Source organism: Protopterus annectens, chromosome 2.part0 (genome assembly GCF_019279795.1).
Source record: "Protopterus annectens isolate FY-2018-M chromosome 2.part0, PAN1.0, whole genome shotgun sequence".
Taxonomy (NCBI): Eukaryota; Metazoa; Chordata; order Ceratodontiformes; family Protopteridae; genus Protopterus; species Protopterus annectens.
In genome coordinates this window covers 840,594,610-840,618,118 of record NC_056728.1, presented here as the reverse complement: position 1 = coordinate 840,618,118, position 23,509 = coordinate 840,594,610, and the positions used below count along the sequence as shown (strand labels likewise).

The 23,509-nt window shown below is 45.4% G+C and overlaps 1 protein-coding gene across 1 annotated transcript in view; it reads right to left on the bottom strand.

The window, feature by feature from the left end:
- The window catches only part of G3BP2 (G3BP stress granule assembly factor 2), a 1,493,999-nt gene that overhangs the window by 476,174 nt on the left and 994,316 nt on the right, over nucleotides 1-23,509 (bottom strand). The window contains exons 9-10 of the mRNA XM_044061106.1: nucleotides 10,901-11,002; nucleotides 9,634-9,733 (exon numbers count right to left, since the gene is read on the bottom strand). Of these exons, the coding sequence (XP_043917041.1) occupies nucleotides 9,634-9,733; nucleotides 10,901-11,002 (202 nt within the window). The remainder of the gene's footprint in view (nucleotides 1-9,633; nucleotides 9,734-10,900; nucleotides 11,003-23,509) is intronic.

Below are 23,509 nucleotides of genomic sequence, written 5' to 3'. Positions count from 1 at the left end.
ATTTGACTTGGGTTCCATTTGCCCCGAATGCACTTCCCTGTCAGGTGAGCCACCCATGCATAGTCTGATGTGTCTGTTGTTTGGGTGGAAGGGGGTAGAGTGAATGGTAGTCCCTTGTTTTGGTGGCAGGCTTCTGCCCACCAAAAGAACTCTAACCATAGGCAAGGTATGATAGGAATTATTGCTTCTAGATCCTGAGAATGTTGACACCATATGCTTTTTAGATACCATTGTAGTTTCCTCATGCATTCTTGCATATGGAATTAGTAGAATGCAGGAGGTCATGAACCCCAAGGCTTGCAGTATTTGCCTTGCAGATAGCAGGGTTTTTGTGGCCATTAGTTTGAAGTAAAGTCATCAAATGAATTTGTTTCTCTGGCGTGAGGAAAGCCATCTAGGAAGTTGTGTTCAAGCTTGCTACCAGGAATATAACTTGTTGATAGGGTACCAGATGTGATTTCTTTTCGTTTATGGTGTACCCCAGACAAGTTTGCACCTTTTGTACAAATGCCAGATGATTCAAAAGTATGTCCTGGCTTTCTGCCTGAATTAGACAATCGTCTAGGTATGGGTATATTTGAATATTTCTTTGCCTGCAAAATGCAATGACTGGAGCTAGGCACTTTGTGAATACCCTTGGCGCAATAGATAAGCCAAAGGGCAGTGCAGAGAACTGATAGTGTATGTATTCTGCTTTGAAGCTTAGGTATCTTCTGCAAGATTCCCTGATTGGGATGTGCAGGTAGGCTTCTTTTAAATAGAGTGTTGCCAACCAGGCATCTTTGCCTAGCATAGGAAGCAACTGGTGAAGAGTTAGCATCTTGAATTTTGGAATCAAAAAGGTGTTTAAGATAGAAAGGTCCAGGATAGGACACCATGAGTTGTCTTTTCTGGGTACCAAGAAACGTTTGAGTAGAAACCTTGTCCCTTTTCCTCTTCTGGTACAGTTTGAATAGCCTTTATGCTTAAGAGAGAGAGTACTTGCTTTTGAGCCTCTGCCTACTGATTTGGGGGTAGATCTGGCCAACTGTTTGGGGTTGGTAATGTTTGGAAGTGAAATATGCATCCTTGGAAAACTATATTTAAAACCCATTTGCCTGGATAATGAGTTCCCAGTTTTTTTGCCTGTAGAGCAATCTTTCCCTCTAAAGAAGCAGTCAGTTGAGAAGTGCTTGGAAGTTTTAAAGTTAAGTCATTGAGACAGTTTACCCATGGGGGGGGGGTCTTACTACTCCCTGATTTGGAAGTGGGAGCCCCCCACTGCTTAGTCATGTGTGTACCCTGGGACTGAAGTCTGGGTGTTCTGCTGGCTCTGGGTTTGGACTGAAGGCCTGGAAGAGGCAGGAAAGGACCAATTCTTACAGGGACAATGCCTACTAAATCTTGGAGGCTGTACTTGTAGGAAATCTTTGACAGCTTGCACAGATTTAGTATTTTCCTCCATCTTTTTAAGAACTTCTTCTGCTTTGTTGCCAAACAGGCGGTCCTGATTTAAGGGAGCATCCAGCAATTTAGCTTTAGCATGATCTGGCAAGGATTGCTCCTTAAGCCAAGCATGCCTTCTAAGTACTGACCCAGTGACAGCAGCCCTGCAAGATGCCTCTAGTGAATCAAAACCACATTGCAAAGTATGTATTCCAACCTGTTCAGCAGAATGCATTAAATCCTGTAAATCCTTATTTTCAGCACAGTCAGGAGTCATCATTTTCTGTTTAAGCAATCCAATAATATATGCTGCTGATACTTACGAAACTGGCAGTTTAATGCCCTAATGGCCAAGGTTGCAGAAGTGTATACCTTCTTACCCCATCTATCCAGCGCCCTGGAGTCTCTATCAGAGGGAGTATTTTTGGCAGTAGTAGCCTTAATGCCCTTGGGTCCCTGTGAAATGATCTCAGGATCAGCAGTAGGATTTTTAAAAAGGAACTTGTGAGAGTCAGGAACCCTGTAATATCTATCAGGTTTTCTGGGAGCAGGAGATAGTCAGGGGCCAAGCTAGATTCCGAAAAGGCATCATCAATGTATAGAACAGGAGGGATAGCTAAAGGCCTGTGCTGGGGCAGGAGTAAGAAATCCCTAAGCCTCTTTTGAGAATCAGAGTAATCCTGGCTTTCCCAACTGAAATGCTCCCTAACAGTATGCAACGTTTCACCAAAAGAGAAATCCTCTGGGGGAGGAGCAGAGGGAATAGAGTCCTCCACATCAGAATCCTCATAGGTAGATAAGGATAAATCCTGGTCATCAGAGGAAACAGAAATTTCAGTCCTGGTCAGAAGTATCATAAGCAAATTCAGTCCTAAGTCTCTTGGAGGGGGAAGGTTGGCTTCCCCTGATTAAAGTAATAAAGTCTTCAGCCATTCTTATAATTTGTTTTTTAGGTATACAGGCTGGACCATGCAGTCTGGGCGTCGGTTTTCTAGGCATGTTTCGAGTTTTAGGCTTTGAAGAAGAAGATGGTGTCTGTTTAATATGCAAGTCAGTAGGCCTGAATGCACCCTCAGAAGCTGGTGGTGCCTGCACAGCGGCTCCAGACCCATCCAAGGTAGAGACATCCGCAGGTTCCACAGTTGAAGCATCTCGCGGCATACAGGACTCCGAATGGGTCTCAGTAAAGACCTGCGAATCTGAAGTAGTGGGTATCAGGGGCTGCGAAAGAGCCTCACCGAGTACCGGCGAACTGGCGGCTGGCTTAGGAGAAGCGTCATCGGCAGCTTTGGACCTAGGTGGCCTGTCTCTGACTTCATCTTTGCATTTTTTTGTAATGTCAGTAGTCAGATGGCTTACCGAAGATATATCTGGATAATTAAACTGAGTACCAAAATATTTAGAAGTGTAAATATACTGACGACGAACAGTTTGTTACTTAAATAAGGCACAAAACTGACAGCGAGGTACGTCATGGTCAGGGCCTAGGCAAGAAATACAGTACGAATGTAAATCTTTATGAGGTACTTGCTTTCTACAAGAAATACAATTATTGACTTTTACCGACATTGGTTTAGAGCAAGTAAAATTTTCCCCAGAGGGGTACTTAGCTTTAGTTGAAGTCTTCGGTTCTGAAACTCGAAAAATTTCAGGAGTCGGCCGACTGTCACTGCCACGTTGCAAACTGCTTCTGCTTCGGGCACCGCACAGCAAGAAATACTGATGTAATGGTGTCGGCTGCATGCTTTATACCCCTGACTACCTGACGTCATGGAAGATGAGACAGCAACTGAAGCAGGACCCAAGACTTTGATAAATCAGGCCGACTGAGGGCTACTGCAAGCAGATAACCCAAATGTGATGACTGAAACCGTGAAACACAAAGAACATCTGATGGTGATTGGCCCCCAGCCAAAAGTGCACGTATCCCCTGAAGCATCTGTTGATTTTGATGCAATAGTCCAATCTTTGAGATCCACTGAGCACATCCAATCGCCCTTGCGCAGAAGAGGCAGAACGGACTGAACAGTGACCATCTGGAACTTCGACTTCCTGACAAACCAATTTAAAACACTAAGTTGGGCACCAAAAAGAAGTGAGAGGAAGTTCCAGATCTTCGTTGCCCTGTTGGGACATTCTAGATGGCTCTTTTTTGAAGGAGGTCATGAACCTCTAAAAGGTCCAACTCCCTTTTGTGGGGTAGAACACCCGGGAGAGATTTAGTGTGTTTGAGGGGTTGAAAAAAAGGGTATGAAGTAACCCCTGGATATGATGTTTAATACCCACTGATCTGAAGTAATACTTGCCCCAACTAGTGGGTGGAGGAAGACACTAGCCCTGAACGCCTATGGGGCAGGACAGCCAGGCAGCACTTCAGGAGAGCCGAGTGGGCTTCTCCAAGAAGGGTTCCTGGGAGCCCTGCGACCCCCTCTGCCTCTGGGGCGGCGTCTGCTATCAAACCCCCTTCCCTGCCTGGAGGAAGAAGATTCCTGGATGGAAGACTGAGACATGTGGAACCACAGTTTCTTACTACTACTCCTCTGATTTTTGGAAAAGGATAGTTGGGGAGTAGGGAACTTGATCCCGACTGCAGACAGTCTTCCCTCCTGCTCACTACAGGCTAAAGTTTCTTTGGTCAAAGGACCAAACAAAGTTAACTCGAAGAGACAGACATTGGTGAATGACGCCTTGAAGTTTTCCATAAAACCACAAAGACGAAGCCAGGGATGACACCTAATGGCTACGCCAGTACCCAACACTGCACTGGATATCAACTTCACTGATGCATTAGCTAGGGAAGTCAGAGAAAACAACTTCGGGGAGACCAATTTAAGGATCTCCGGAGGCAGTAGCTCAGAAAGGGAGTTCAGATACAAAGTCCCTTTGAAGTCGGGTAAAGTGTACCATGTAGTTGGTTGCGCTCAGTCCGAAAGTAGCTGAGGCAAACGTGCACTTCACAAAACAGTCATTCACCAAAAGACTCCCTGTTCAGAGGATGGACCATGGTGCGTAGTTCAGCAAGCTCCTTTTTTGTAGCTTTGGCCACCACAATAGCATCAACGGGGACATCTTTGCTCCAAAAAGCCTCGTCTTTGGGGAGACTTGGGAACTTATCAGCTTTCTTGACAACCGATTCCACTGTCTGGCTCCTTCCACGCCCTGCTGGATATGAGCTGGATGAGCTCATCAAAAGGTAAGACACCCACATGTAAGATGGGCCAGTCCCAAAAGCCTTGAGGACCACTGATTCCTCTGAAGACAGGGGGACCAACTGCCTCACTGTTTAAGGATCTCGATGATGTCCCCAAAGGACACCTCCTCGGACAGAAGTCTGGGGGACCAGTCTACTTCCTCGAAATCAGTGTCATCAGACAGGGAGTCCAACTGGCTCCTCTTGCATGTCCTCTTCCAAGAAGGCTCCTCCATGTCTATGGCGGGCTCTGGGGAGGACTCGAAGAGGAAAGGGGACCCCCCCCCAATGGGGGCAATACTTGTCTGAAGGAGCTCACAGGAGGGCTGACCCTGGCAGGATGATGAGGTCTCGCTGCCCAATGTCGAACGATGCTGGTAAGGATCCAGACCAAGGTACGGGCAGCTGCCCATCTGGAGACTGTCCTCTCTATCACCCGAAAAACAGACTGGCTGGATGAAACCCCCCCCTCCTCCCCACCGGCCACAGACAACTGGAACAGAAGGGGTGATCCTGACACCGCACCGACATCCCCAGATGCTATCAGCCCCAAGCTGTCCAAAGCGGAGGCCCCCAAAAAGGAGGTAATGGTCTAAAAGCTGCAGGCCAGACCTGACTCACCGTTGACCTCACAGGGCCGAGGCACCGCCAGCTCTGAGGGCAACAGAGCTTAACCTGTCAGGTACCCAGATGGTGTGGGAAGGGATGCAATGCCCACCACCACTGGCCTCTCCATAGAGATGCCCTCATCCCGAGGCACTGAACCCAGATGGGTCAGTCGGGGAGAGGAGTTCCATGGATGGCAAAGATCCCCTGGGCAAGTGGGAAGGGAATGGCAACAAGCCCAGCTCCATTTGGGCCTTAAAGCCCCTCATCATCCTTATCCATACCTGAGGGGAGCAGACTCCTTGGTGGAATGAGAAGATGAGGAAAGGCACAACCCAGCTGAGGGCCTGAGGTTTCACGAAGACCACCTGCTGGAAAGCCCTGGATCCAATCTCCTATGTCTGGAGGGGCAGCCTTCAATAACTATTGGATCCGACAAAACAGTCAGATCAGAGGGTTTGCTTGGAATGAGGATGCAGACAGTATCGTGGTCGAATCTAAAGGGCTGGCTGATCCAAGGGCGGTCTAGGCTGGCTCAGATCCAGGATCTCAGAGGTCTTAGATCAGACAAAGGAAGTCGGTGCTCTCTGAGCAGAAGAGGCCAGATCTGAAGCTAGGGAGGCTGGTCTCGGATCTGGGGAGCTGTGATCCAAGAGCCTCGGCTTTTTGGCAGGAGAATCCCTCAAGGACAAAGGCTTCCTCTTGGGATTGGAGAGAGGTTTAGAAGGGGAACCAGAAACCAAGGGAACCCCTTTGACCAACCCTTTTAGCAGGAGCTTATTCCTGTGGTCCAGGAGAGCCCTGGGATTAAATCTGGCACAAATGGCTCATTTGACCTCCAGATGGGGCTCTCCCAGACAGTACAAACTCCTCATGTGAGTTGGAATGTGGCATTTTCCGACCACATGAGGAGCACCTTTTAAAACCAGTGGGATTTCAGACATCCTATGCACCCTCAAATGCACACCACCCGCACACTACATACAAGGGGACGGGGAGAATAAGGTAAAAAAGGGAGGGGATATAAGGTACCCAAGACCAGGAAGAACAAGGGTGAGAACCCAGGAATGACCTAGCAAAACTACCCAAAAACGTTACTGGGATGGAAGGAAATTACAGAGAGTTAGGAGGAGGTAGGAGACTAATAGAAAAAAAAAAGGAGAGAACCCAAAAGAAAGGAAAAAAGGTGCTTCAATGACAAAATCTAACTTGAGCTGCAGGAAGCACTTGTTTCAAATCGCGGCAAATGAGATCAGATGGTTGTGGATAGCAAGGGATCTTGGGAAGGGGAGGAGCTTGAGCTCAGGAGCAGCCTTTCTAGTTGCCAGCTTGGATCAAACTTCACATCCTACACCCATCTGTGATCAACAATGACATGGATAGCATCAAATTATGGTAGTTACCCGGGATAAACAACTTCCCAAAGGATACAATAATGTATTTTTTGGCATTTAGTTTCAGTCCATGGTTTGGCACCAGTTATTTATATGGGACAAACCTTCATGCAGAATGTCAAAGTTATCTGCAGATTACTGCAAGCTAGGAGCAGTCATTTAAATCGGCAAAGTTATTCAGCCAGAGCCCCTTGGTATTTCCTTTTACTACAGAAAAGTGGACGCCAAACAAGAGATGTCCCATCAAGGAACAATGGGAGACTCTGCTGGTCACTGGTCTCTTTTTTTGGAGGCAACTCCCCCTATTTTGATGCCTTGCACCCTTGTCTTTAAGCCAGCTGGAAATCCAGCAGGTGGCAGTTATTCTTAGTTCATTTAACTTTTCTACTATGCCTGAGGGAATTCTGTTAAAAGCTTTGGCCAGATCACAGTATGCAGTGTGTACCACTTTGCCTTCATCCATTACTTTGGTGACCTTTTCAAAAAAATCTACCAGGTTGAGTATGAATGACCTGCATGTGAGAAATCCAGTGTTTGAAGGCTTTCCATGTCCTGTTTAATCAGTTCCACAAGTCCTTCCATGGCTTTGCATAGCAGGCTGGTCAGACTTAAGGGTCTGTGGAAGGTCCTCCCTTATGTAATGGAATAACTGTAGTTGTTCTCCGGTCACTTGGTACAAAACATGTATAGAGGCAGAGACTGAACATTGCTGTTAGGAGTGCAGCATAATCATGCCTTCATGCTATTTAAAATGCATCCAGGGATATTTTCAGGATCCACCAATGCAGTGCTTTTAGCTTTTGATAGCACGTTTAGGACTTGGTCTTGTGTGACAGCTGGGTCAGACCAGCTTGTGTGCTACTTTACCAGTGTCTTATGCACTAGGTTACCCTTCCGGCAATCCTTAGGAGCAGCCATAACTGCATGAACTTACTCCCTGCCCCATGCACTAAGGTTAACAAGGCTCTGGGGTCCTTCAGGCCCCCATTTTGATCTTCCAGTCTATGTCTTACAGAATTCAACCTTATCTTTTGCTTATTTACATTTTCCTTGTTTTCTTGCCTCCGATATTAGGGCCCCTGACTTAGATGAGCAATTCCAAGCATGAGGGCAGTGAACCAGCTATTTTATTCTCTGTACAATATTCCCCCTTTCCTACATTTGAGTACTTCAGCAGTGGGATTACCAAAAAAGCAAGCAGATATTGTCCAGGGAAGCGAATAATGAGCTGCATTTTGATTCTGGAAAGGGCTATGGCCTTAGCTATGCAAGTGTTCAAACAACAGACACTCTGCACTAGGGATTCCACTCTCACAGCATCACAGCCAAAGTGAGTGTTTAATACCATATGATTGGGCGAGGCAAACAATTATGCTTTCAGATCCCTAGACAACTACCATTCTTCATTTAGTCTAGGAAGGCAATCAGAATCATCATATGTATATTACAATGGCTCTGAAAACACTAATAGGGGCTCTCTTCACACCTTTGCACTGATACTGGTTTCTTCTTACTGGAAAGATTAATGGGTGCAGGCACTTTTCAAACCCATTCTCTGAATCCACCAACAGTGTTGAATCTATCACAGGGTTTTTGTATTACTGAACAAAAAAAAACAGCTTATATGGGGCAAGGGACCGAGTCTCCAGGTCCTTGGCAACTGCAAAAAAGCATCCTCTAATGCTACCAGTATTGGAGGGTGCCACTGTATTAGAGGTATCCTGACCCAGGGAACCAGAACACCTTCTTTGGGTGTCCAAATCATCCTTTGCTTCTCATTTGAAGTGCTTTTTCATCCTACAGAGAGCCTCCAAATACTAATCTCTATGCGGGTGGGTTTCTTCTTGGTAAAGGGAACTCCAAATCAATCATGGCCAATCTCAACTTGGCTGCAGGCTTTACAGGATCTGAAGGAATCATTAAGCCAAGGAGATCCCATTCTTGTGAAATACCCTACGATGGGGCAGATGAGCAGGAACCTGACTTTTGCCAGGGGCTCAGGTAAACTGCAGCTGCTGATGAGTGTCCCACATCTGAGCTCAAGTCCACTTAAGACTGCCTTCTTGGAGGCAAGGAAATGATGGGGTTCCTTGCTATCTCTGCTCTGATTCAACACCTTTCCCAGCAAAAATGGTGTAATATCTCATCTTCTCCTTTCTAATGCAACAAAAAGCTCATTAGCCAGACCTGCCTGAGGCAGTACATCTCGCCAAAATTTCACATAAAGGCTCCAAGCTCACTGGAACATGCCATGTTCCACGAGCATGGCAGGATCTAAAGAGGGACATGACAGAGACCAAGTGTTTGAGATGGCAGGGCTAGCAGCTACAAAAATGCCTCACAGGGCACATATCTCTCTGCCAAGCAGAGATAGATACCACTGTCACATCAAGTCCATGACCGCCTTCACCCTAGATCACTCACCTAGTCAACTCTCAGTGGGACTAAGACTGGGTATGAACTTGACTCTTACTGCCATGGCATCTTAAAGGCCACGTGTGTGACCTAAACAGTTCTGCAAGTAGCACTACCTTCTCCAGAAGAAGTGCTAATAGCAAGGACTACACCAAGTGATCTACAACAAGAAAATCTTGGACTTATTACAACAATTCAATAGGCAATGTTTCATAAGGACAGTGTTAAATGGAAAGTCTGGGACTGTGCTCTTTAACATAAAACCATTCTAGTTAAGCAGAAAACAGTATTGCCATTCATCTGACAGACTAATATCAGAGATCCTGACTATGTAATCTCAGTCACAATACATTATGTCCTATCTATAAAACTAAAAAAAATCTCCATAGTCCAGATTTTAAAGCATTCCTTAAGTGACTGTCAGATGCTCCTTCACCTTTCTTGTACATCTATGCGCACAATGGATGCTCATTTTTCACTCGTACCATTTCTGACTTGTTCCATCTTAGGTAAACAAAAATACGTAAACATTTGAAATCCGCTTCTTTGAACATTACTGACTAAGTTACCACTATAGTAGCGCTTGCAGAAATTATAACTTACCAGGTCTTGGTCCTCTTGAAATTAATCCTGGTCGATCACGAAGACGCTGGTCACGCATTCGTGGAGACAGAATCTGAGCTTCGGATTTTGTTTCACCTCGCTAAAACAGGAAAAATGTAGATGAACTACATAGCTGGTGTACAATGAATTACTCATGTATTACACTTGCAAAACAAACACTATGAAAAATTGGTAATGTACAAAAGCATTCTGCATGCCTAAAAGTCTCATCTAATATCATACCAATCTGGGATATGAAGCATTTGCCCACTTTGCATTACAGAATGCAAAACTGCAATGTTTTTTTTTCCAGGATGCTGTACCATAACTTGTAATACAGGTCATAAAACATTTTTACATTAAATTCAAGATAATTCAGATCTTATTGGGAGACTTTTACATGCAGACAGCTTGTCTGTAGTACAGTTGTTCAAATGTGAAAGGATCAAACAATTGCAAAAACTGCTAAGATGGCATCCCAAACAATTTCAAGTGTGTAACATTAAAGCCTCTATGTCTAGCCAAAGCCAGCATAACCACAACTGACTACTATTTTATCAGAATACAGTAGCAAGTATTACAAAATGAAGGTTTAAACATTTTAAGGCCAAAGATTAAGAGTGCAAATGATGCAGATTTGTTAAAGATGTTCAATGCTGAATGGCCCAATTCCATACTATTTCATATTTAAAAAAGCAAACATTTTAACATCCACATTTGAACACAGCTCAGGTTGGATTAGTTTCTCCCAGTTTCAGTAGCAGCTGCAACCTCACTGGAGAAAAAGAATCCTTCCAAAATTGGTCCTGAAATCTTGCAAATAACCCAGTCCCATTCCTTAATATGTAAGATACCAGGATGTACACCAGTCCCAAACAGCAACACACCTTTGTGTATAATACAATTGAAGAAAGGTTCAGTTTGAATGAAGGTAAACAAGTTCAACGAAGCCAAAACACATTTTGTAAAACTGAATTTATAATCAATTTTTCATTTTGCTACCCAAATTTTCTGTTAAAAGGCAAGCATTTAATTGCCTTTTCCACCACCATACCCTAATATTTTCTGCAGACTTTTCCCCAATAATTTAGAAAATCCTTCTTAGTGAAATAGATTTTAACAAGCCAATTAAATGTTTTTGCTTTTAAATTACACAAATCCCATGGCTTCCAATAATACAACTTCAAAGAACACCTGTTGTTCAAACTGAAGAGGTGTTTATAAAATAAAAACAGCAATGAGCAAATCCATTCACAGATTAATTTACCTGTGAGGCTGGTGCTTTTACAACATGGGGTGGAAATCCCGTGGAAGGAACAGTACCACTAGGAGGCAGGTTTTTACTGGTCACTGAGGCCCAGGAGAAAGCCTGCAGGAAATGCAACAAACCTATGCTACTAATCAGGATAAACCATATTGCTTAAAATGCTACCAGCCCTAAAGTACAAATGTCTGTGTTGCTTAATGAACTAAATCAGTGAAAGCCAAACTTTTGCAAGCAAGTCTGAAATTTGCTACAAGATCACTACTCTAATTTGACAATTATGCAAAAATTTCCAGATTTTGACAGTTCATAAAATGACAATTTACTACTATAAAAGTATTTCAGAAGACAATGCAGAACCTTTGTAACAAATATCCAGTTTAAACACATCCTAGTATTATTAAATCAGTACTTTAAATAAAATATTATGCAGAACGTTTTCATGCTCTCCTTCCCTCTGCCAACTATCAAGCTTTCTTCCAGAGGATCTCAATCCCACTGACAATAGATGGTGAGGTTCCAATCTGCAAAAGGTGACAGCAGACCAAAAAGAACTGGCAACTAAACAATGGAGGAGGCTGTGCCTCTGCCTAGGCCCATTTATAGCCAAGAAGTAATGCCTTCTTCCCTAAAGCCCAAGTTTCTAGGTTCACTTCTCCAAGACTAGGGCCATTTGTCTTCAAAGACTAACTGCCCAGAGGCGAGGAAAGAAAAGTTGTGTAAAATCTTACCATAACCATAGATGTCCTTCTGCATATGCTGCAGTATCCATAACATGAGGGTGTCCACCTCCTGTTGACTCGAACGTCCAGCTGTTTTACCAAAGTTAAATTGGTACTGTGTAGGCACATGCATTGGCCTGCCACACTAAGCATACATCAGCCATAAATGGACGTCCGGTATAAAGCAGACGTTAGCACACACCTATCTCAGAAATGAATGCCGCCAAGCACCAGCCTGAAGGAAGCGAGTCTCCAGAACTCAGGCAAGCATCAGGGGAAGGCAGGGTGGGAAAACATACTGTAGCATATAGAATAGGACATCTATGGTTATGGTAAGATTTTACACAACTAATCTATGTCCTTCTATTCATATGCTGCAGTACCCATAACATGAGGGAGAATGTCATTGCTCATGCAACAGAGGGATTGGGAGGAGGAGCAGAGATATTTTCCACAAAGCCATGTAGAATAGCCCTGGCAAATCCTGCTCTGGACCTTGAAACAGTATCCAGAACAGAGGACCATGTAAGCTGCCTCCAAAATGGGAAGCTGTATCCAAACCTTTAAAGAAAGCCCCAGAACACTGCACCGCCCTAGTGGGGTGTGCCTTAACTGGAAAGGGAATACTTCCCCCATTGGCTGTGTAGCAGAAAGAAATGGCTCTAGAAATCCAAGTTGAAATAGTTTGCTTGGAAACAGGATGGCCCAAGGCTCTTGGGTGATAGGAAATGAATAGCCTGACTTGCAGATGGGCTTGGTCTTAGCCAAATAATATATCTGAGCTATGTACATGCAAGCAGTGAAGAATCCTTTCACTAGGAGACTGTGGCAAAGGAAAGGCAGGGAGATTGATGGCTTGTTTCAAGGAAAGCTCATTTACTACCTTAGGCATAAAGGTTGGGTTGGTACGAAGGCAAATCCTGTCCTGATGGAAAACTGTGAAGTAGGAAATGCCATCAGGGCCTGCATTTCCAAGACCCTTCTGGCTGAGGTGACAGCAACCAGGATGACCGTTTTCCATGTGCAGTGCTGTAGGGAAGAGTCCTTAGCTGGCTCAGTTGGGGTTAAAGTAAGCTTTTCTAGCACAAAATTAAGATCCCAAGGGGGAGGGATAGGTTTCCTAGGGGGTCTGATGTGCAGGACTACTTTCAGGAAAAGCTTGACTTCCAACCTGGATGCCAGGGGAGGAGTCAGAGGTAAACATGTTGAGATGGCAGATAAATGTGCCTTGATGGAAGAATGACAAGCTGCTTTTCATCAATTCACACAGGTTAAGACAACCACTGATGACTCAGCAGGCGGTGGCTGGAAGCTATGGTTTAGACACCAAACAGAAAACCTCTTCCATTTGGATAAAAAGGATTATCTGGTAGTGGGGGTTTTCTGGCCTCCTGCAGAACCTGTAGCACATCCTCAGTGGAAAGGTATCTAAAGGGAATCAAAGCCCCATCATCCACAGGGTTAAGTTCAGAGTAGATATCTGAGGGTGTATGAGAATTCCCATCTTGTGTGTGATTAGGTCCGTCCTGAGGGGGTAACGTATGGTGATTAACCTTGGCTATATGATAGAGAAGGGGGGAACCAGTGTTGTTTTGGCCAAAAGGGGGTCACCAACAAAATTTCTGGTTGTTTTCTGAATTTTCAGTAGAGCTTTCAGAAGAGGGGAATGCATATGCAAACATCCCTTTCCAAGGAAAGGAAAGAGCATCCACTTTCCACACCCCAGGGATGTGAATCCTGGTGCAGTATGTGGGAAGCTGTCTGTTCATTGTGGGGGGGGGGGGCAGTTCTACCTGAGGAATACCCCACTGGTGGACCAGATCCAAGAACACATCCTTGTGTAACATCCATTCATGGGACTGAGTCACGAATCTGCCAACACATTTTGAATTGATGGAATGTAGACTGGCAGGAGAGACACCTGTCTCTGCTGAGCAATCTCCCACACATAGAGCCAATCAGCAAAGGATGTACGACCGTGGTCCCTCCTGCTTGTTGATGTACCAGAGGACCATGTGGTTTTGTGTACCACCTTAGCACTCCTGGTAATAGCTGGAGCATGAATATTTGTAGAGCAAGGGGTTGGAGAGGAAGGCCTGGGCTTTTTGAAATGAGAAATCTATCAATTTAGTTCTTCGTTAAGAAGGGAGTGAGGGGAACTGCAAACTCTAGAGGATGCAGATGATGTTTCCAGACTGTTCTCAGAATCCACTGAAATTTCCTCATGTGTAGCCTTGCCATGGGTACCATGGGGATGGTGGAAGCCATGAATCCCAGGAGTCACAGGAACTCCCTGACAGACAGATTGTACTGGAATTAGTCCCTAAGTGGTGAGAGTCAGAATTTTGTCTGGGGGAGACGGGCCATCATTTGGGCTGTGAATATCCTGCAACCAAGGAACACACGGTCTAGAGATGGGTTCAGGGAAGACTTCTGTTGATTTATGGTGAACTCCAAACCCTTTAGCAGGGTCATGGTGTAGTCTAGGTGCTCTTGTACCAACCTGAATGGGGAGATCATCCAAGGAAATAGCTGAATGCCCTGCATTCTTCAAAAGGCTATGACTGGGACCAAGCATTTTGTGAATACTCTGGGGGCCATAGAGAGACCAAATAGCAAAGCACAGAACTGAAAATGTGAAGAACTCACAAAGAATCAAAGGAATTTTCTGAAGAGTGGGTGGATTGGGATGTGCAATAAGCATCTTTTATGTCCAAGGATACCATGTAAACCTAAGGAAGAATCAGGGGTAGGAGGGAAGGCACCTTGAGAAAGGTGATGAGATAAGCCTACGATAGGCCTTCAAGGACCTTCCTTCCTGGGGACTAGAAACATTCTGGAATAGAATCCTTTTCCCCCTTAGGTCTGGAGGCACGTCTTGAATGTTGCCCTGGGATAACAGGGAATTCAGGACTGGAGGAAAGAAGGTCATCTGGTCTTGAGGGGGTTGAGGAATACCTCGAAAAGATGGTCTGGATTCCCAGGTCATGAAGTAACCTTGTTTGATGACCCAAGAGTCCTGGGTAATCAGTTTCCAAGCTGAGAGGGACAGACAGACACAGAGAGAGGAGTAGCTGGGTTTAGGGCCTGGTAGTCAGACTACCATTTTTGCCTGAAAGGGCTGCTTTTATGCAGGTGTAGAAGGAGAGGATTTGGAGGGAGCCTGCTTTCTGGAATCCTTTCTCCCTTTGGAAGAGAGGTGTTTAGAGGGCTTCCTAACAAAGGAAGTCTTGACCGGGTAGTTCCTCTGGAAGTGGAGAAAGTACAGTTGTGCACACTTACCATAAATGTAGATGTTCGAGTGTATTCACTGTTGCAGTCATCACACTTAGGTTACCTGCCTGCAGGTAGCCCTCAGACGGCCCAAATACCAGAGTCTTACGATTTCTGCATTGGATGAGGTCACTTCTTCCATGATGTCAGGTCATCAGGGTATAAAACAGGCAGCCGACGCCATCACATCAGTTTTTCTTGCCGCAAATGTCAGGAACCCCCAAATAGGAAGTTAGTATATATTGGGGAACACCTCCAGTAAAAAGTAAATACCAATGCCATTAGGAATGGCCATAGAGAGGAGAGGTAAAAAGATATGGAAAGCTAGGGGGCTGGAGGGAGGGAAACCAGGACTGCAACAATGAATACACTTGAACATCTACATTTAAGGTAAGTGTACACAACTGTACTATGTTCTTCATGTTTCACTGTTGCAGTCGCATCACTTGGGTTGATTCCCAAAGCTGAGGAAGGGTGGAGACAGTCAAGAAGTGTTAGGGCTGGCTAGTAGGCCTTGCAAGACTGTTGTAGAAAATCCAGCTCTGGATTTAGAAAAGATTGGCAAGTGGTAATGCTTGGTGAAGGTGTGTACAGAACTCCGGGTTGCAGCTTCCAGAATGTCCCAGGTAGGGATTCCTCTGAGAAATGCTGTAGAGGTGGAAGTAGCCCTAGTTGAATGTGGTCTGATCCCCTGTGGGGTAGGTTTTCCACAGTGCTTGTAGCAGAAATGGATGCAGTGTTACCCATTTGGAAAAAGTTTGCTTTGAAATGGCCTTACCCTCTGCCCCTGTAGCAAAGCTGACTAGCAGCTGGTCAGATTTTCTGAAAGGTTTAGTCCTGTCAAGGTAAAACCTGAGCTGTCTGTGCACTTCCAAGGAGTGCATGAGCCTTTCCCCTATATTCTGAGGGTTAGGGAAGAAGGTTGGTAAATGGATGAATTGGTTTAGAGCCACACTGGACACCACCTTACACATAAAGGATGGGTTAGTCCTGAGGGAAACCCTGCCAGCATGGAAAATAATGAAGGGTTCCACAGCCATTAGTGCCTGTAACTCAGACACTCTTCTTGTTGAAGTTATGGCTAAAAGCAAGGCCGTTTTCCACGAGAGGAATTTTAACTCTGCTGAAGCTGCAGGTTCAAAAGGGGGAAGCGTGAGCTTTTCCAGTACAAAGTTAAGGTCCCAGGCAGGGGGTGGGTGCTCTTCTAGGGGGGCCTTAAGTTGTTAGCCCCTCTCAGGAACTGTTTGATGACAGGGTGAGAAAATAGAGGTGACTCAGTATTATAATGAGCTGAGATGGCAGAGGCATGAATCTTAATAGAGAAGGATAGGCCTCTGTGGAGTAGCTCTGCTAGGCAATCCAGGATTAGAGGTAAGAAGGCCACTGCTGTGTCCTTCCCTTGAGAATGATTCCAAGGACAATACCTTTTCCACTTTTCAGCATAGGATTTACTAGTACTCGGCTTTCTGGCTTCAAGAATGATGTCTAGCACCTGTATGCTGAGAGTTTGCTGGTGGTGTATTCAAGGGATAAACCAGGCTGCAAGGTTTAGGGATTGCAACTGGATGCAAAATCTGTCTCTCCTGCTGAGACAGCAGGGTAGGAGTCTGGAAAGGTGCCAGGGTGGCACTGTTGTCAGACTGTGCAAGAGTGGGTACCAGTGCTGGCGTGGCCAGTCTGGGGCAATAAGAATTGCCCTTGGTTTGTCCTGTTTTATCTTGAGTAGTACGTTTGAGAGGAGAGGCAGAGAGGGAAAGGCATAAATTGACTGACAGGTTTTCCCATTGAAAGGATAGGGTATCCACCTTCCAGACCCTGCTGTGAGGGTTCCTGGTGCAGAATTTGCTCAACTTGTGGTTCTCAGGGGAGGCAAATAGGTCCACCTCCAGTGTCTCCCACATCTGGATCAGAAGGTTGAAAGTGTTGGGCTCCAATTTCCACTCGTGTGGGTCCAAGAGATTTCTACTTAAGTCGTCTGTCAGTGAATTTTGTTTGCCTGGCAGGAATTGAGCTTGTAGAAGCACTTGGTTGCTAAAGGCTGTGTTCCACAGGGCAATGGCTAACCTGCTTGTTTATGTACCACATAACTGTGGTGTTGTCTGTTTTTATAAGCAGTTGTCCTGGAAGGATTAGGTATCTGAAGGCTGTCAAAGCATTCTGTACAGCTAGCATCTCTTTTTGATTGATGTGCAGAAGAATCTGGGCTGGGCTCCAGTGGCCCTGAATGCATTTGCCTGCCATGTGAGCCCTCCCATGCATAGTCTGCTGCGTCTGTTGTCAGGGTTTGGGCAGCGAGGGGTTGAGTGAAAAGCAGTCCCTTGTTGTAGTTGCAAGCTTCTGCCCACCAAAGGAACTCTGCCCTTAGATAAGGTATGATTGGAATGACTGTTTCCAGGTCCTGAGAATGCGGACACCAAAGACTTGAGTACCACTGAAGTTCCCTCATATGCAGTCTTGCATAAAGAATTAGAACACATGAGGCCATGAACCTTAGGGCTTGCAGATAACTGGGTTCTGGTGGCCATTTGTTTGAAGTTTGTCAGATAGACCTGCTTTTCTGAAGTGAGAAAAGCCACCTGGGAAGTTGTATCCAAGCTTTGCTCCAAGGAATACAATCTTTTGACTGGGCACCAGTTGTGATTTCTTTTCATTGATGGTGTACCCCAATGAAGTGAGAAGGCTTTTTACAAATGCCAGGTGCTAAAGTAGAAATTCCTAACTGTCCGCCTGAATCAGGCAGTCGTCCCAAGTATGGGAAAATTTGGATATTTCTCTGCCTGCAGTGTGCAATGGCTGGAGCCAGGCACTTTGTGAATACTCTGGATGCAGTAGATAAGCCAATGGGAAGTGCAGAAAACTGATAGTGCATACAGCCTGCCCAGAAGCATAGATATTTTCTGCACGACTCCCTTATGGGGATGTGCAGATCATCATCTTCTTTTGGCTGCTCCAGTTAGGGGTTGCCACAGCGGATCAACTGTTTCCATTTCTTCCTGTCCTCTGCATCTTGCTGTCACACCAACCACCTGCATGTCCTCTCTCACCACATCCATAAGCCACATCTTAGACCTTCCTCTTTTCCTGTTACCTGGCAGCTTCATCCTTAGCATCTTTTTCCCAATATACTCTGCATCCCTCCTCAGCACATCCAAACCTTCCAACCTGGCCTGACCCTCTAATATACTTATTCCTAATCCTGTCCATCCATGTCACACCCAGTGCAAATCTTAACATCTTCAACTCTGCCACATCAAGCTCAGACTCCTGCCTTTTTGGCAATGCCACTGTCTCCAACCCATATAACATAGCTGGTCTCACTACCCTCTTGTAGACCTTCACTTTCACTCTTACTGGTACTCGTCTGTCACAAATCACTCCTGACACTCTTCTCCACCAACTCCATCCTGCCTGTACTCTCTTCTTCGCCTCTCTTCCACACTCACCATTACTCTGAACTGCTGATCCCAAGTATTTAAACTCATCCACCTTCGCCACCTCTACTCCCTGCATCCTCACCATTCCTCTATCCTCCCTCTCATTCACACACACACACACACACACACACACACACACACACACACACACACACACATTCTGTCTTAGTCCTACTGACCTTCATTCCTCATCTCTCTACAGCATATCTCCACCACTCCAGGGTCTCCTCCACCTGTTACCTACTCTCACTACAGATCACAATGTCATCTGCAAACATCATAGTCCACGGGGAATCTTATCTGATCTAGTCTATCAACCTGTCCATCACCACTGCAAACAAAAGGGCTCAGAGCTGATCCTTGATGTAATCCCACCCTTACCTTAAACGCATCCGTCACTCCCACCCCAGACCTCACCACTGTCACACTAACCCTCGTACATATCGTGTACCACTCTTACACACTTCTCTGACACTCCCGACTTCCTCATACAATACCACAACTCCTCTCTAGGCACCCTGTCATATGCTTTCTTTAAGTCCACAAAGACACAATGCAACTCCTTCTGACCTTCTCTGTACTTCTCCATCAACACTCTCAGAGCAAACATTGCATCTGTAGTGCTCTTTCATGGCATGAAACCATATTCCTGATCACTACTCATCACCTCCCTTCTTAACCTAGCTTCCACTACTCTTTCCCATAACTTCATGCTGTGACTGATCAATCAAATCCTTCTGTAGCTACTACAGCTTTGCACATTTGCACATCACCCTTATTCTTAAAAATCGGTACCAAAACACTTTCTCCATTCCTCAGGCATCCTCTCACTTTCCAAGATTTCATTAAACAATCTAGATAAAAACTCCACTGCCATTTCACCTAAACACCTCTATACTTCCACAGGTATGTCATCTGGACCAACAGCCTTTCCACTCTTCATAGCTATCCTTACTTCCTCCTTGCTAATCCACTGCATTTCATGATTCACTATCCACACATCATCCATCCTTCTCTCCCTCTCATTCTCTTCATTCATCAGCCCCTCAAAGTACTCTTTCCATCTGCTCAACACACTCTCCTCGCTTGTGAGTATGTTTCCCTCATTATCCTTTATCACCCTTACCTGCTGCACATCTTTACTAGCTCGGTCCCTCTGTCTTGCCAATCGGTACAGGTCCTTTTCTCCCTCCTCAGTGTCCAACCTTTCATACAACTCTTCATACGCCTTATCCTTAGCCTTCGCCACCTCTCTCTCTGCCATGCACCTCATCTCCTTATACTCTTGTCTACTTTCTTCATCTCTCTGACAATCCCACTTCTTCACCAACCTCTTTCTCTGTACACTCTTCTGTACTTCTTCATTCCAGCACCAGGTCTCCTTGTCTTCCTTCCTCTTTCCAGATGTCGCACCAAGCACCTTTCTAGCCATCTCTCTTACTAGCTCTGCTGTAGTTACCCAGCTATTCGGTAACTCTTCACTGCCACGCAGTGCCTGTCTTAACTCTTCCCTGAATTCCACCTCACAATAACCCTTTTTCACTTTCCACCATTTGATCCTTGGTGCTGCCCTCACACTCATCCTAGTCTTCTTGATCACCAATGTCATCCTACAAACCACCATCCTATGCTGCCTAAATAAACTTTCCCCTGCCACCACTTTACAGTCTCCAAACTCCTTCGGACTGGCCCTTCTACACAAGATATAATCCACCTGTGTGCATCTTCCTCCACTCTTATATGTTACCCTATGCGCCCCCCTCTTGTTAAAATACGTATTCATCACAGCCAAGTCCATCCTTTTCACAAAATCCACTACCATCTGACCTTCTGCATTCCTTTGCTTAACACCATACCTATCCATCACTTCCTCATCCCCTCTGTTCCCTTCACCAACATGCCCATTGAAATCTGCTCCAATCGCCAGTTTCACCCTTGGGTACAGTCATCACTACTTCATCCAACTCACTCCAAAATTTTTCTTTCTCATCCATCGCACACCCAACTTGTGGAGCATATGCACCAACATTCATCATTACACCATCAATTTCCAGCTTCATAAACATCACTATATCCGACACTCTTTTCACCTCCAAAACACTGTTAGCATACTGTTCCTTCAGGAAAACCCCTACCCCATTTCTCCTCCCATCCACACCATGATAAAACAATTTGAACCTGCCTCCGATACACCTAGCCTTGCTTCCCTTCCATCTGGTCTCTTGCACACACAATATACCAACCGTCCTTCGGTCCATCATATCGGCTAGCTCTCTCCCTATACCAGTCATACTGCCAACATTCAAGTTCCGAAACTCACTATCACAGTACTAGCCTTTACCTGCCTTTGGGCATGCCTTCCTCCTCTTCTCCTCCTTCGGCCAACAGTAGCCCAATTTCCACCAGCACCCTGTTGGCCAACAGTACTGGTGGCGGCTAACCTGAGCCTCGACCGATCTAGTATGTATATCTGTACTGTTGCCCTCATGTGCAGATAAGCTTCTTTTAAGTCTAGAGTGACTAACCAGGCATCCTTGGCTAGCATAGGGAGAAGCTGTTGCAGGGTAAGCATCTTGAATTTTGGGACCACCAGAAAGGTGTTGAGAGTAGATAGATCCAGGATTGGGCGCCAAGAGCCCTCTTTTCTGCGCACCAGGAAAAGTATAGAGTAGAAATCCTGCCCCCTTTGTTCTACTGGAACAGGTTGAATAGCTCTGACATTGAGCAGGGAAAGTATTTGCTTTTGAGCCTCTGTCCACTGGTTTGGAGGAAGGTTTGGAAACCTGCTTGGGGTTGGGGTTGGCAGTGTGGGATACAGGGTTTAGGACCCATCTGTCCTGAGTAATAGACATCCAATTTTTTGGATGAAGGGCAAGTTTTCCATCTAGGGGCACAAGTAATTGGGCAAGGCTGAGAAAGATAACTGAAAAGTCATTGTGAATTTTTTCCATAAGGGGGTGGCTTACCACTCCGTGTTTTTGAGGCGGGGGTACTCTATTGTTTAGATCTCTGCATACCGTGGGACTGTAGTCTGGGTGGCCTGTTTCCCCTGGGTTTGGTCTGAGAAGGCCTGGAAGGGGCTGGAAAGGACCAGTTTTCAGAAGGCCAATGCCTACTGAATCTAGGTGGTTACACTTGTAAGAATTCTTTAACAGTTTGCATAGATGTAGCTTTTTCTTCCATCTTTTTAAGAACCTCTTCTGCTTTGGTGCCAAATAAAAACAGTCCTTATTTAAAGGAGGGTCTAGTAATTTGGATTTGACATAATCTGGCAAGGTTTGCTCCTTCAGCCAAGCATGCCTTTTCAGTACAGACCCTAGTGACTGCAGCCCTGCAAGATGCTTCTAGAGCATCAAAGCCACACTGCAAAGTATGCTTACTAACTTGGTTTGCAGAATGCATTAACTCTTGTAAATCTTTATTTTCTGCAGAATCTGGGAGCTACACCAATTTTTGTTTAATTAGTTCCATAATATGCTGCTGGTACTTCAACATGTAAAATTGGCAATTCAGTGCCCTTATGGCAAGAGTTGCAGAGGTATATACCTTCTTACCCCATCTGTCTAAAGCTCTGGAATCCCTGTCTGCAGGGGTAGGATCTTTGACTGTAGCAGCCTTAATACCTTTAGGTCCCTGGGAAATGGTCTCTGGATCCGCAGTAGGATTCTTGAAGAGAAATTTGTGGGAATCAGGTACTTTGTAGTACCTGTCAGTTTTCCTAGGGGCCAGAGGTAAAGTATCTTGAGTAAGACCGGATTCCATAAAAACATCATCTAACAACATCCAGGACAGGGGGTATAGCTAGAGGCCTGTGCTGAGGCAACTCTAAAAATTCTCAGTCTCTTTTTGGACTGAGGGTAGTCCTGGCATTCCCAGCGGAAATGCTCTCAAAGTATGCAAGGTTTCACCAAAAGAAAAATCCTCTGGAGGGGAGGCAGAGGGAATGGATTCCTCTGCATCTGAATCCTGATAGGTTGATAAGGGCATGTGTCCTGATAATCAGAAGGGTCAGAGTCTTCGGACTCCTGGTCTGTAGAATCACTATGAAACTCCATTCTTTGTCGCTTAGCAGGGGAAGGCTGGCTTCCCCTAATTAGGGTAATAAGGTCTTCAGCCATTCTAAGCATTTGTTTTTGTGGCATGGGAGCTTAAGCATGCACTTTGGTCGTCAATTTTCTAGGCGTAGTGTGTACTTTGGGCCTTAGAAACTCAGTACTTTTTAGCTAAAAATGAAGTAGTCTGTTTAATTCGAACATCGGTAGATCAGAATACACACTCAGAAGCCGGTGCCTGTACCCATCCAAGGTACAGACATCCGCAGGTTCCATAATCTAAGCATCTCGTGGTATATCGGACTCCGAATGGGTATCAGCAGAGGCCTGCGACTCTGTAGAAGCAAGCATCAGGGGCTGCAAAGGCGACTAGCTTAACAGAAGCGTCGTTGGCAGTTTTGGACCTATGCAGTTTCATTATGTTTTTTCAGATGATGATCAGTAGTCAGATGGCTTATCAAAGCCATTTCGGAATATGGAGAATGAAAGAATTTAGCGACAAAGATAGCCCAACGACGAATGGTTCGGGCATTCAGCAAGGCACAAAACCGACAGCGAGGGACGTCGTGGTCTGAGCCTAAACAGGTGACGCAATAAGAAATCTCTGAGGTATTTGCTTTTCACAGGCAAGACAATTGTTAACTTTTTCTGACATCGTTTAGAGTAAGAAAAAAGGATCCCCAATGGGGTACTTAGCTTTAGAAGACTTCAGGATTACAAACTCAAACGAAAATTTCAGGTAACGGCCGACCGGCACCTGCCAACTGCTTCTGCTTCGGGCTCCTCCTTGGCAAGAAAGACTGATGTAATGGTGTCAGCTGCCTGTTTTATACCACTGATGTCATAGAAGAAGCGACAGCGTCAGATGCAGAATTCCTAAGGCTGGTATTTGGGCTGACTGAGGGCTACCTGCAGGCAGATTAACCCAAGTGTGATGACTGCAACAGTGAAACAAGATCATCATCAGGGGATACAAAGATGTTCCTAAGTTCTTTGCCTTTTCTTGAAGGGCCTTGAAGAGCTCAGCAGCTCCACAGCCAAATAATGCTTCGTTATCCAAGGGTGCATCCATAAGTTTTGCTTTGATATCATCTGGCAATGGCTGCAGCCTGAGCTAAGAATACCTTCTCA